At 33.0% G+C, this 13,925-nt stretch overlaps 1 protein-coding gene across 1 annotated transcript; it reads right to left on the bottom strand.

Moving 5' to 3' along the window:
- Nucleotides 1-5,083: 5,083 nt before the first annotated feature.
- LOC113778222 (7-deoxyloganetin glucosyltransferase-like) lies at nt 5,084-7,450 on the bottom strand. The gene is made up of 2 exons (XM_027323546.1): nt 6,879-7,450; nt 5,084-6,197 (listed from the first exon to the last, which is right to left on the bottom strand). Exons 1-2 carry the CDS (start codon nt 7,405-7,407, stop codon nt 5,257-5,259), a joined length of 1,470 nt encoding a protein of 489 aa, XP_027179347.1. The 5' UTR covers nt 7,408-7,450; the 3' UTR covers nt 5,084-5,256.
- Nucleotides 7,451-13,925: the final 6,475 nt, after the last annotated feature.

The raw sequence follows: 13,925 nt of genomic DNA, 5'->3' as shown, positions 1-13,925 counted from the left end.
TTTTAGTACTAGTCACACCTTTTTTTGGGGGCTTGTGGTGTTAGTATTAGTACCCATTCCTTCTTGGCTAGTGGAGCCAATATATCTGGATGCTTGAAATTTATTACCAGAAACAAATGAGAATTTAAAACAAAGAGAAAATTATTTAAAATGTCCCTCACATTTTATCAAATCAATTTTTTCGTCATTCACTTTTAAAATAGTAATTTTAGATTACTTACAAAATCAAATCGATAAAATTTAGTTTCAACCTAGGCTTTCAATTGCTTTGTATCCTGAATCCATCACCTGACCTATACATACTCATTTTTATAGGGGCAAAAAAGTTAAATCCCATTTATAGCTAAACAAATAGCCCTACCCATAGTCATTTTTCTTCTAAAAATGTTGGACATAACCCAAACCATATTCATTGTTTCTTCTAAAAAAGTGAGATTTGACATAATTCATATTCATTTTGCCACTAAAAAGTGGGATCTAACCATTTTATATATAAAGAATGACTACAAGTTGATCACGTAGTGATTTCAGGTTTAAAAATGATTGAAAATTTAGGTTGGGACTAAAATGATTGAAAATTTAATTTGGGACTAAAATTTGCTAACTTAAATTTGTAAGGGACACATAATTAACTTTTTAAAAGTACATAACGAAAAATCTATTTGGCGAAATGCGAGAGATGTTTGAATAATTTTTCCTAAACCAAAATATCTAATTTCCCATAATTCTTTTTAAGTGTAAGTGAGAGGGATCGAGCCCCCTAATTTAATTAGTCACTTAAAACTGTCGCTTCCCTTCAATTTATTAGAGGAACATTAATTTGTAGCGGATGAATAGAATTATGACCGAGGGTGTTCATATTGGACGTTTATGGTTTGTTCTTTTGATATCGGAAATAATTGTGAGAAGTACTTTGGTGATTTCTTGATTTCCATAAGTATCAACCTTGTTTTGCTTCAAAGCTTACATTGTTTTCAAGTTTGGATCTTCTATGGATGAATAGTCACATTTAAACGGATACCATTATTGAAAATCCTTTTAGCGCCAGCAATCATCTTAATTTTGCAATAATTTACATTAAGAGAGAACCCAACTGAATCATGTGAAAGTTGGAGAGAACTCTTCTACAATCTAATATGTAGTATCACTACAAGAAATTTGGCTTGTTATGATGCCAAAAATGGGCCGCAAAAAGTCCAAAAAGCGCTGCAAAAAACTATTTGCAACACTTTTGCGACACAAGTCCTTTGTGCCTCAAAAGTAGCCGTTACAAAAGAAAACAGCAGTATTTTGCGAAGCGCCACAAGTATTTACGACACATATTTGTGCCACAAATGTGCATGAGGCACCAAAATTTGCGTCACAAAAAGTTCATGCAGCACAAAATTTTGCACTGCAAAAGGTCTCTTTCAAGATGATAGATGCACGGTAGTGTTTTACCATTTTTAATTATTGTTTTGAATTATTTTTCATGCTTTGAATACCTTGCCCATTCCTGTATGTAATTCAATTCACTATTTAAATGGAAACAATCCGCTCACCATTTAAATGGAAATTATCGCCGCAAATTTTCAAATTAAAATTTTATATTCATCATCATAATCAATTCTAAAAGGTACAAATAGTTCCTAATTTCTAATTTCAACCAATTTTGCATAAGTCATTACATTTCAATATGATTATACCACGTTATAACAATTTTCGATATAATCCAAGAAAAAACATGCATTTGTCATTCCAAATGATTGATTCCAACAGGTCAATACAATGTCTCTAATCTCCTGCAACAAAACAAAAACATTTATTGTTAGTAAAACAAATCAATTCTGCATTGCATTATCAAAGCATTAATTTCAACCATCTCAAGCATCTCCATGGCAACGCCCCCCGTGAATGGTCCAACGGTAGCACCTCCACCCGGTGACCATTAGGTCCCGGGTTCGAGTCTTTGCACCGCTGGATTCCTCCGCGCACATATCGTGTTTGGACCGGGTTGGGGCGCCCGGCCCGGGCCGCAGGGGATTAGTCGGGCTCCGTAAGGATTGACCCGGACACCCCTGTGTCGACAAAAAAAAAAAAAAAAAAAGCATCCCCATGGCAACAAGTAGTTAAGTCCTATATCATTATTTTAAGACTATCATATTGTTCTAATGACTCAAAGAATTGAAGCCAAATCACATGTCAAGGCCACTCATGCACTTATACCTGTAAACATGCAGTATTAATACGGAAGTCAAAGCTCCCGGTTCACTTCCTAGTGTTCCCTATCAGATCAAATTTTCATTTTGCTAAAACATTCCCTATCAAATCAAATGCACAACCACCAGATTTTGGTTTAAAACATGAGCCTGTAATGCAGAAATGAAAGTAAGAATAAAGGTTGAATTCAATTTATAACAGAGTGACGAATGCAAGCGAACAAAAGCAAATCAAACCTCTTGACAGTCTCCAAGGGGCATCACGATAGAAAACATTACATCAGCATAGGATGACGTGGAAACTGCAAGCTTAATAAAAGAATAACAACCTGGACATAAGTTTAGGAGCTAATGCAGTCTACGTACCATATTCATCAACAGGAGCATAAAAATAATAGCCAGTGGCAAGTCTTTAAATGGACGGTAAGAATTGCATCTTAGAATTCAATAAACCTGCACAAAAAAAAAGGAGATAAGTAATTTTCTTGTTACAAAACTTCAAGAATTCTGTCAAACCATCCAGGAGAAAGTATGCAATATATTACCAGCTAGTCCAGACTAACATTCACATCTTCAGTTTTTAAGGCTTCCTCGGGGGGAAGTGAAGGTCATTGCAAGTATTAATCTGGGCACAAGTAACACAGGCATTAACAAAAACTCTTACAATTAAAGTTGATCACAATTGCAAAGAGTAGTAATATATATTCGGTAATAAGGAATCTTCTTCTAAGATAAACTGAAGGTTATAATGAGAACCCCGACCATTGAATGATTATATTTGTAGTCAAGGAAGAAAATAGGAAAAAATCCATTGTCTGTTATTGTTGCTTGGATGGTTTTTACCATTCCGAGCATTTAATCTCTTGTATGAATCGGCTGAAATGCAAGCTAAGTCCATCATCTGTAGCCAAGAACCAACAAAAAATTACCCTTCATGAACTATCCCACTAGCACAGCAAACTAACATGTTTAATACTCCCAGAATTATATTCATGTAGAAACAAAAGACAGGAGAAAAAATGACCAGGACAAGACCAGAACAAACATCCTAGGCGATCCCGAGCTCGGTTTCACTCCCTCCATCCTATTTTGATAACTGTGAGCCTTTTATAAACAGAAGAAGATGGTCATGTATTGTGCATAATTGTATGATTTTGCCCATATTAGAATTTAGTAACAAGTTTAATTGGGCTTCCTTTCTCTATAGGATAAGAGTAAGGCACCGTTTGTGTTGAAGGAATGGGAGGAAAAGGAAAGAAAAGGAATTAGAGGGATTTGATTTTTGTTGTTTGGATTGATTTTTTGAGGAGGGAAAGGGAAGGATAAAGAGGGAAAGGAATGGAAAGGGTCTAGTTATTTTATTGAATTATGAGTTTTGCCGTCAAATGGATGAAAACGGAGGGAAGTGAAATTAAATTAATTGAAATAATTTACATTTTTTAAAGGGTTATTATCACTTTATCCCCTTAAACTATATCACTACTTTCAGTTTACCACATAACGTTATCTTTTAGTCACTTTACCCCCATAAGTAATTCAACTCAACATGTTAAGAAATTTTTGACAAAAATACCCTTTTATTTTATAGTATTACTATATTGTTATTATCACTTTATTCGATTGGATTATAGTGATACAATCACTTTAGTTCTTAACAGTATTTTCTAGGTATTTTACCTCATCATTAATCTAACTTGTATGGTCAAAAAATTTTAAATATATTTACCCTTTTTTTATATATAATTAAAAATAAAAAAGTTGTAATGGTTATTCTTCCTTTTTTTTCACTTTAAGAGATCGAAAAACATAAAAATAAACTTTCTCAACTTCTTTTTTTCACACTTATTAATACTAGGAAAAGAAAAAGAGATAGGAAAGAAGGAGACAAAAAATTAGATTTTGCAAAAAAAAGGAAATAAAGAAAAGCCTAGCATTATTGTATTACTTTAAGGTTGTCGGGATTAGAATTGGAATTTGGTCGTAAACAAAAAAGTGAAATAATTTTAAAATAATAAAAGTATTTAATTATTTCTTATTTGTAATTTTTAAAAAAAGAATTGAGCTCTCTCTCTTCCCCTCCCCCTCTCCATCTTTCTATTTTTTTTCAATATTAATAAGATTGCCAAGATGAAAGAAATTAATATTTTGACTTTTTTTCTTGATACTAAAAAGGAGAAGAGTCACTCTAAATTTTTTATTATTTTTATTATGCAAAGAGGAAGATATTTTCTTCTAAAGTTTTTTAACTTGCTAAGTTGGTTTAATGGTAGGATAAATTGCTTAAAAATAACTCTAGGGGGTAAATTGATAATGAGACTATATTTTATGGGGGTAAAGTGATAATAATTTTAAGGGTTAAACATATCTTTTTACTTTAATTAACAAACTCCGACCGTTAGTCTTGGGGGTAAAGTGACTAAAAGATAACGTTAAGAGGGAAATTGATAGTAACACTGAACGTTAAAAGGGTAAAGTGATAATAACCTTTTTTTTTTTTCAATTCAGTAACAGTTGATCTTTTCCTTTCCTTTTTTTTTCTTCAATCTAAACAAAATTCAGTATTTCTTTTTTTTTTCCTTCCATATTTTAGCCAAACAAGATGGACGAAAATCATCTTCCTCTACTGTCCTTTCTTTTCTCTTCCACCGGTATCCTTTCCTTTCCTTCCTCTTCCTTTCCTTCAATCAAAATGGCGCCCAAAGTAGATTTTCGACATTAGATATGAAAAAAATATAATAATGCACCGACAATTTCTCTCTCACTTTCATATATTACACTGCTTCTCATGATGAAGTTATATTTGATTAAACGTACTACTGCATTTATGGACGGGGAAAAGCATTGAAATTAATGAGGATATGATGCAGAATATTGTTGAGGCAGACTTACAGATATTAAATGCGAAATTAAATCTTTTATTTCTTTCAATCCCGTTGTACTTATACGTAATTTTCCAAAATTTAAATACGGATGCATGATCATACGGCTCACTGATCAACGACAAACACTGATAATCCCTTGAATAGATGAAATGGAAAAGATGGTTTAAGTAAATAACTTAAATTTTAGGGGCCAGAAGCACTTCTTCAATCATCTTATCCAGATTCAAGTAGGAAGATCCACCATGTTTTATTGCTTCTTCAGCTTTGTTCTTCCACTCCAATGTCTTCTTCTTGATTTCCTTGCCCTTTTCTCCCTCCATTAAGTCTCTTACCACATTCTCCACCTCTTTTCTGTTCACATTATTGTCTATCTCCACGCCAACACCCCAGTAAGAGCAACAACTCAAGCAATTAGTCTGTTGATCTGCAAAAAACGGCCAGCAAATCATAGGTACTCCAGCTGACAAGCTTTCAAGAACAGAATTCCATCCACAGTGTGTTAAAAATGCACCAACTGATGGATGACTAAGAACGACTTCTTGATTACACCATGTAGCTAACATCCCTCTATCCTTAGAAGCAATGAAGAATTCGGGCGGGAGATCGATTGGCCCTCCATTGACAAGATCAGGCCTGATTATCCAAAGAAAGTACTGCATGCTATTGGCAAGTCCCATTGCAAACTCAACCAACTGATTTTCAGTCATGACTGTAATGCTACCAAAGTTAACATAAGCGACTGAGCCTGCCTTCTTGGAATTCAGCCATTCGATGCAACTGTCATCTTCTTTCCATAGATTTGATTGGATTGCTTCTGTGGAATGGTCATCCTTTTGCACCTCTTTGAGAAGCAAGTGAATTGGTCCAACAGTGTATAAATGATCCATCATGGAAGAAAATTGCTCCAAAATACCGTGTTCTAGCTGCTCAAAAGTGTTCAGAATGACAGCAGCACCCTTCAAAGTCCATGGTATGAGCTTAACTAAGCAATCCACAAACTCATCGTTGGGATCAGTAGTCCAGATTACGGTTGGGATGTCTTTTAATCGGACACTACTAATTCCAGGAATCCAATCAATGGTATTTTCCATGTACCCATTGGTAAAGCAACTTGCATCTGTAAATTAAATATATAAAAAAAAGCTGTACATTACATACAATTGAAACAAGAAACATTCAATACCTAAAATTGATATCTTAATATGGCAAAGGATGAAAAATAAAATACAATATTGGCCAAAACAGGATAAAGTAAGATGCCCTGATTGCCCTATATACATTAATCACCGTCTTGATTCTTGAGTTTGTCTCGGTTCAAGAAGAGAAAATTATTAATGAGAAAACAGTGCCAAATAATTTGATGTGCTGTAAAATATAATAACTATAATTTGAAGTGCATGAGAATTGAGTGCTAAACTTTATGTGAACAAAGTTTGCTCAGTCTGTATAATCTTTTGAAGGGTAAATTATCTTTTACCCTCCTATGATTTGATGCTTTGAACCATATAGGGGTTATGTGGTAAAATATCAAATTATATGGGGCTAAAAGGTAACTTATCCTTTTTTTTGAGCCCCTTTGGATTTCAAATTACACGTGCAGTATTTGCATTAGTCATGAAGCTGCTCCATTTCTGAGTCCAATCATTCTATGGTTCATAGGATATTTTTCTATTGAGTCAGTCATTATATATACTATCTGAATTACTGCTAAAATATTACCTTTATCCAATTTTCTCATTGCAAGGTTGTTATGTTATTTTTGTATAGAGGAAAAAAAAAACAAAATTCTTTTTTGTACCTTTGAGTGGTGTGTACCCTCGTTCACGAAGTTGAGGAAATTGCGAGAAACACATGACGGTTAATGCACTCATGGTCCAAAACAGTACATCTGGGATTCCTAGTTCTTCAGCTGCCTTAACTGTGAATGTGGACATAACAGCATCAGAAATTATAAAAGTTACAGGAGGAAATTCATCATCCACCGAAGCCTTATTGTTGAGCCTTCTAATCAGATCAACAAATGGGCGGTAGAAATTTTTTGCAGTTGAAAGAAAAAGTTGGAAAACATCTTGGGTAACATCATCATTTTCAGCAGGTGGGAGGCCATCTGGGATGGTCTCAAACTTGAAATCTGGTGAACCATCCAGCGACTTGGGACCCCTTGATTTCAGCAAACGTTTGTAGTTATATTCTGTGTGAACAAATGTTATGTAAAAGCCTTTATGATGGAGAAGTTTGGCCAACTTTAGCATTGCGCCAATATGACTTTGAGATGGATGTGGGATGCAAACAGCATGAGGCTTCCTCACTGCTTTCCCCATTGCCATTTGCTCTTTGATCAGTTTGCAGTTGAAGTCCTCTTTAATATGCATGGTGGATATTTAATGCTGGTGATGAACTGTCTCCTATTAGTTTTATACATTTTATTCACACAGTTTCTTTTTTTTTTTTTGGATTGAAAATGCCATTCCAACTAAATTGTATGTCAGATGCTAGAAATTTTATTGGATGCCCCTTATATTATGGCAGGAAGAAATCGAGGTATGAGTTTTGTTAGGAAATTTTTCTTTGATTGAGAAAAGGGTGTTTTGATTTTTTTTTTTCTAGCAATAGGGTGACAAGAGTGAAGTGTGAGATTTCTAGCAATAGGGTAAGGATACACATGAAATTACCGCCATAAAAAGAACTATTTGATAAAAGATCATTCAATTAGAGGAAAACAAAGATATTGGCCCATTTTCCTGCTGCAAATGTTCGACTATAGATGTGAGCACTGATATTAGAACCGACATGTACAGACATAATAAGTGGAGCTACTTCAACCACTGGTAGCAATGTACTGCTGTCGGTCTCAATATTTCTCGTTACAGGCTGGATGAATGAGACTTAGAGGGGCATTGGAAAGGGACAATTGGAAACTCTAGAAAATTTACAGGGTACAATTGTAGGACCAAATTAAAAATTTTAATATATAACAAACCAATTTTAAGAATCTTTTGGAGTTGAACTTGGCGGGTAAAAGTTGCTCTTGTTATGATTAAGATTTTGGTACTGAAAATATATTCTCAAGAAGCCATTAGGTCATAATACCTTTTGTTTTACGACAGAACAAAATGACAACTTTATAATGTAATACAAGTGAAGGGTTACAACTTTATAATTCAGATAAGCAAGAAATCAAGTACAAAATTGTGCAATATCAAGTCGTGTTTTTGGCTGTTCAATCAAGCCATTAAATAACTAGAGTAATTACTCCCAACAAAGAAACTGAAGCCTTGGAGTCACTATCGCCCGACAAGCCCACCAACTTTTGCTGCCAATAATGGCAAGCTTCTTAGAGCCGGCAGAAGTGCAGACCCTTCCAATCTAACCCTCCAGAATTAGGTTTTCCACCCTTAGAAATTTAAAAATTTTCAATAGATTCTTTACAAATTAAAATTTTTGTCCCCTCAAAAATTTGAAAATATTATAGGTATATGCATCAATTTAAACATGTTAAAACTCATCCGCTCTATATAAATTTTGTGATTCCGTCTATGAATGAATATGTCTCATCCTGAATAGACCTGACTATTCCTACGAATATGCCAAATTAATTTCGTTATTGTAAAGGCAGTCAACGATCAAACTCTTAGAAATTAATTTGCTAGACTCTTTTGCATACAAATTATGTGGAAGAGCCGCATGATTTGATCCGATTGTTATACTTATTATAGTATTTGGTGTACAATCACATTACGTTATTGTACTCGCAGAAAAAATGATTATGAAGATTAAAATATTTCACTTTCATTCAATACAACATTATAATGTAGTTATACATAATAAATTTAAACAAACACAATAATCAGATTGAATCATACACAATACAACAACACGCTTACCGAATCCCAGATTATGCTAGAGCAGATTAAACCGTTTGGAGAAAGTGATGCTCAAATGCATCTTGAAATCATCTCTCTTATCCTAATATAGTGGTAATGCGATGTGTGCCCTAAATTTTGTAGCCTACCATTTGATGGACGGAGGCAGAAAGGATTGTTGCCAATCATATAAATTACATGTGTGTGATAGTAGTATGGCATGGCTTATAATTTAATAGCGGAACAATTTAAATTGCTCGTCAATCAAGTCTTAGAGTGAACTTCAGTACAAAAGATCAATAATCATGACTTGATATCACAACCAGAAGTTTGTAAAGTATTCAAAAAAAAAATAAAATAAAGGTAGAAACTCAAGATTCACGACTAGATTGAACCAAAAAATTGGACATGCTACTTCAACTTTATAATTGACACCAATAATTTCGTTTATTTCTGATCGCTTAATGATGTCAGGCGTGATGTTAGGTACTAAATTTTTTTTTTGTTCTTTTTCCTGTTGTAGATTGCTTGGTAACAGAATTATGATGTATGATGCATGGGATGTCAATCATCGACTGAAATATGAATATGTTTAAGCCCAATAGGTACTTCCAACTCTTTCTTAATTTTTTTTAAGTTTTTATTTATGCAGTTAATACCAACTTTGATAATTAAATCTAGCAATTAATTTGCAAGTCAATTGCATATATATGTATATGAAGTTTTCAGTAAATAAGATCAGAGATATCTCTCAGGCCATTGGAAATATCTCTTCACTATCAGACTCAGGGTTTAAATCATGTACTTAATAGCTGATGATAGAAAATGTGTGAAGAGGGATGGGAGAGTGAAAAAAAAAAAAATCAAAGATATTATCGTATCATACGTGGATACAGTTTTCTCCATAAATGCCAGCTATCCAGACTTGACCTCATGGAGAAAATAATGGAAGTTCAGGCCTCAAAATCAAAGATTTTGGGTTTTAGTGCCAATATGCTCAGTTGTAACTAGGGCTGCAAATGAGCCGAGTCGAGTCGAGTTTTGGGCTAATCGAGCCGAATCTCGACTAAATTTTACCAAGCTCGAACTCGAGCTCGAAAAAAATAAAAAAAAATAATTATTTTATTTTTTAAAAAATAAATAAAATAATATTTTTTTAATAAATAATAAAAATATTAAGGATATATATGTAATTTTACTATTAAAATTTTAAAAAATATATATATACTTAAAATAAAAAAAAATAAAAAATATTATATATATATATACTTGAACTCGCGAGCTAACGAGCTTAATATTTTGAGTTCGAGTTCGAACTCGATTTCGACTCGAGTCAGCTCGAGCTTGAATCGAACGGCTCGATTCGTTTACAGCCCTAGTTGTAGCCTAACAACTTTTTAGTACTTGTCGCACCCTTTGTGTGGGTTCCCATTCCTTCTTGACCAGTGAAGCCAATGTACCTGGATGCGAGAAGTTTATTCCCAGAAAAAAATCAGAAATTAAAAAAAAATCTCTAACGCACCATAATTTAATTATTCGCTTAAAGCTCTCTCTTCCTTTCAATGCATTAGAGGAACATTAATTTGTAGCAGATGAATAGAATTACGATCAAGAATGTTCATATTAGACGTTAATGGTTTGTTCTTTTGAAACTTTAGTCAAATTACAATGAAATGTTGGAGATAATTATGAAAAGTACTTTGGTGATTTCTTGATTTCTTCAAGTAAGAACCTTTTTTTTTTTGCTTCAAAGCGCACATTGTTTTGAAGTTTGGATCTTCAATGGATGAAACATTACATTTAAATTGATACCAACATTCAAGATTTTTTTAGTGCCAACGTCCATCTTTATCCTGCAGCAATTTACATTAAGAGAGAGCCCAACAGAACCATGTGAAAGATGGAGAGAGCCCTTCTCCAGAGTAATGTGTACTATAGTGCACCTTTGGAGTCTTTTTGAACTAGAAAAGGGAGAAGGTGTGTTGTAAACTTGGTTCACCCATGATCCATCTCATAAGCATATGAATTCCTATTTTAAAAAATAAAAATCCCACAAAGTCCCTTTCTTGTGGTCCGCATGCCTGTAGACAAGGTACTTCCATATTCATAATTCAAAAAGCTATTCTTATTGCTTAGCAAAAAGCCAAAAAAAAAAAAAAAAAACCGCTGAAAAAAGAAGCTATACTGTCATAGGTTCAATATTTGGGGTCACTAGATTTTTGGACAATCATTTTGCAAATGAGCAAAATTAGTCCATAGTTATAGGTCAGTCAATATATATATATGGTTCGGTTGCTCGGAGCATGTGAACCAAACATATTTCGATTTGAAAACTCAATTTAATCTATCAACGATAAATATTTAAATATCTGTCCGCTTTTTCGCTTCCCTCTGTGCATAACTAGATTAATGATATAAGTCTGTCTTTCTTCTAGCCTCTTATATAATGCTATTGGGTTCTCTTTCCCTGTAAAATAGAATAGAATAATATAGATGTTATTGATTAAAAAATAAACATAAAGAAGTTTTTTTTTTTTACACCTTTTCATTCCTTTTCACACCCCCAAATGTCAGATATAGAATTTGAATTTTGAACCTGATAATGGAGGAGACTCTAAGAGCTTTCCTCTAGCTATTGGACTGACTCCAGTGATTACATGAAAAGTTACTAAGCTGTCAAGCTGCAAAGATTTTTTTTTTTTTTTTTTTTTGTGGTGGGTAAGAATCAACTTCCAAAGATGATTGTCCAGTTCTTAGATAATCAACTTGTAAAAGTTTATTAGCCATGCAGCTCTATATGTTGGTTAAGTCACCACCAAATTATTAGAAGAGTCATAAACTGAAAACATGGTTCACGTGCACGAACTTGATTGGAAGATAGATTATTTATTTACTAAAGCAATCTAGAAACCATAAATGGCTCGAGAAATAATTCTTGAAAGAGAAGGATGCTGCAAATGCTTGAGATTCATTAGCTTATATTTAAATTGCCTGTGTCTAGTAAAAATATAACAGCAGAACATGTTCAAGAAATGGTTGAAAGATAACATGACTAATTGAACCAGAAACTCGAAGTGGTAGAACTCAAGAATCACGACGTAATTGAACCAAACTATTGGACTTCTTCTTTTTACGTTATCGATATTGAGTTAAGTTAATCTCTTTTAACATAGTTTTATTCAAGTATGAGATACGGCATTTTTTTTATATTAATTTTCCTGTTTTAGATAATATAGTTTTTGCACTTGACAAGTGATTAGACTATGATGCGTGATGCATGGGGTGTAAATTATATATATATATATATATATATATATATATATATATATATATGTGTATCTATCTACCAACATCTGTAAGCAATAATTAATTCCTGGGCATTCTTCATGCCGATTGCAGATGCTTCATTTGGTAATCCAGCTTGCAAGTGTTCATTATATGCAGTCCTTGCATATTTATTTTTGGCACAAAATTTAGTTACTGGACATTAACCAAAATTTAGCTATGTCCCTAAATCTCCCACGATTTTAACACATTTTTCTGATAATTTCGGCCCTCTTCCAAGTATACTGCTATACTATAGCTGTACGAGTATGATATGGTGCATTGCTGACTCTTGTATTTAACCTGCCGCCTCTCTAGGCTTAGGATGATGCAGTTTGGGAAGCAATATTTATTCAACCTCCACAACCAAAGAAAATAACAAACTAAAAAACTTGTTTAGATACTTTTTTTTTTTTGTGAGATATTTTAAGGATGAATTAATCATTTTAGCAAGCATTGCCAGCATTTCAAATTTCCAATAGCTATTTGATGTCCTAATTGCGTGCAACTTCATACAATTGAATTGGTGAATGATGATCTCAACAATTTACAAATTTTCCACGGCAATATGGGAAGAGTGTAGTTAAGAGGAAATTAAACTTTACTCAAGAATTAAATAAACTTTCTTGTTTTCATAAAAAAAAAAAAAAAAAAAGGCCTTGTTAGTTGAGGGTCATTATCTCTATAGTTATGTAGCTCAAGTGTGTTATATATTTTGCGATCAGGTTTAAGCATAACCTTGCAGCTATTAATGTAGCCAAAATGTCATTTTTAAAAAACCAAGGCCGTGATCCTCTAAATAATGTATTCTTGCACTAACAGTTTAGCTAAATGTCATTTTTAGTGATGACATTTAACAAAATTTAACTTGCAACTTTTTTTTAACTATAGATTAGATACTTAATATATATTTTTTTAATGAAAACCACCTAGAAATGGTGGGTGGTTGGGTATAAATCCTGATCTGTTTATTCAAATTTTTCGAAGAGTGCATGATAAAAGGATATACCTCTTAATTTTGACTAATTGAAAAGTTTACAAACTTTTAAATAATGTCAACATGCTCCACATTTATGGTACCATGAAGGTGTTTGAGTTTTTGACTTGAAATCTTGTTGTATTTGCATTGCTCTACCAATTTTTGAACACTGCTTTTGTTTATTGGCCTTCTTTGAAATCACTTGATAGAATTGATCGTCATCAATGTTTTAGTTTTTAACTTGCAACCTAATAATTTGTTACATGTAACTTTTAAAGAAAGAAAAAAGTCATCAAATATATATAAGAGAAAATTTAATTTACCCATAGATGGAAGAATCTCAATGATGAATGAGAGGTTTAACCTGCAAACTAATAATTTTGTACATGTCGTTTTCAAAAGAAAAAAAAAACAAAAGAAAAATATCATCAAATATCTATAAGAGAAAATTAAATTTACCTATATGTAGAAGACTCTCAATGATGAATGAGAGGTTTCAACTTGCAAACTAATAATTTAGTACCTGTCACTTTCAAAAAAAGAAAAATATCATCAAATAGCTATAAGAGAAAATTTGATTTACCCATATATAGAAGATTCTCAATGATGAATGAGGTTCATGCAGGATTTTATTTGGGATCTTTAACCGCAAAGGGAGCAATTAGCCATGGAAAATCCA

Source organism: Coffea eugenioides, chromosome 7 (assembly GCF_003713205.1).
Source record: "Coffea eugenioides isolate CCC68of chromosome 7, Ceug_1.0, whole genome shotgun sequence".
NCBI classification, from domain to species: Eukaryota; Viridiplantae; Streptophyta; class Magnoliopsida; order Gentianales; family Rubiaceae; genus Coffea; species Coffea eugenioides.
Note: the sequence above shows the minus strand (reverse complement) of the source record. Positions and strands in the feature narration are given on the sequence as shown.

What these genes read in the sequence shown, in the direction of transcription:
- LOC113778222 (XM_027323546.1), bottom strand. Translation starts at nt 7,407, where the DNA reads ATGGCAATGGGGAAAGCAGTGAGGAAGCCTCATGCTGTTTGCATCCCA. An exon ending in AGGGTACACACCACTCAAAG is followed by an intron (nt 6,198 to 6,878) that starts GTACAAAAAAGA and finishes TTTAATTTACAG; the next exon opens with ATGCAAGTTGCTTTACCAAT.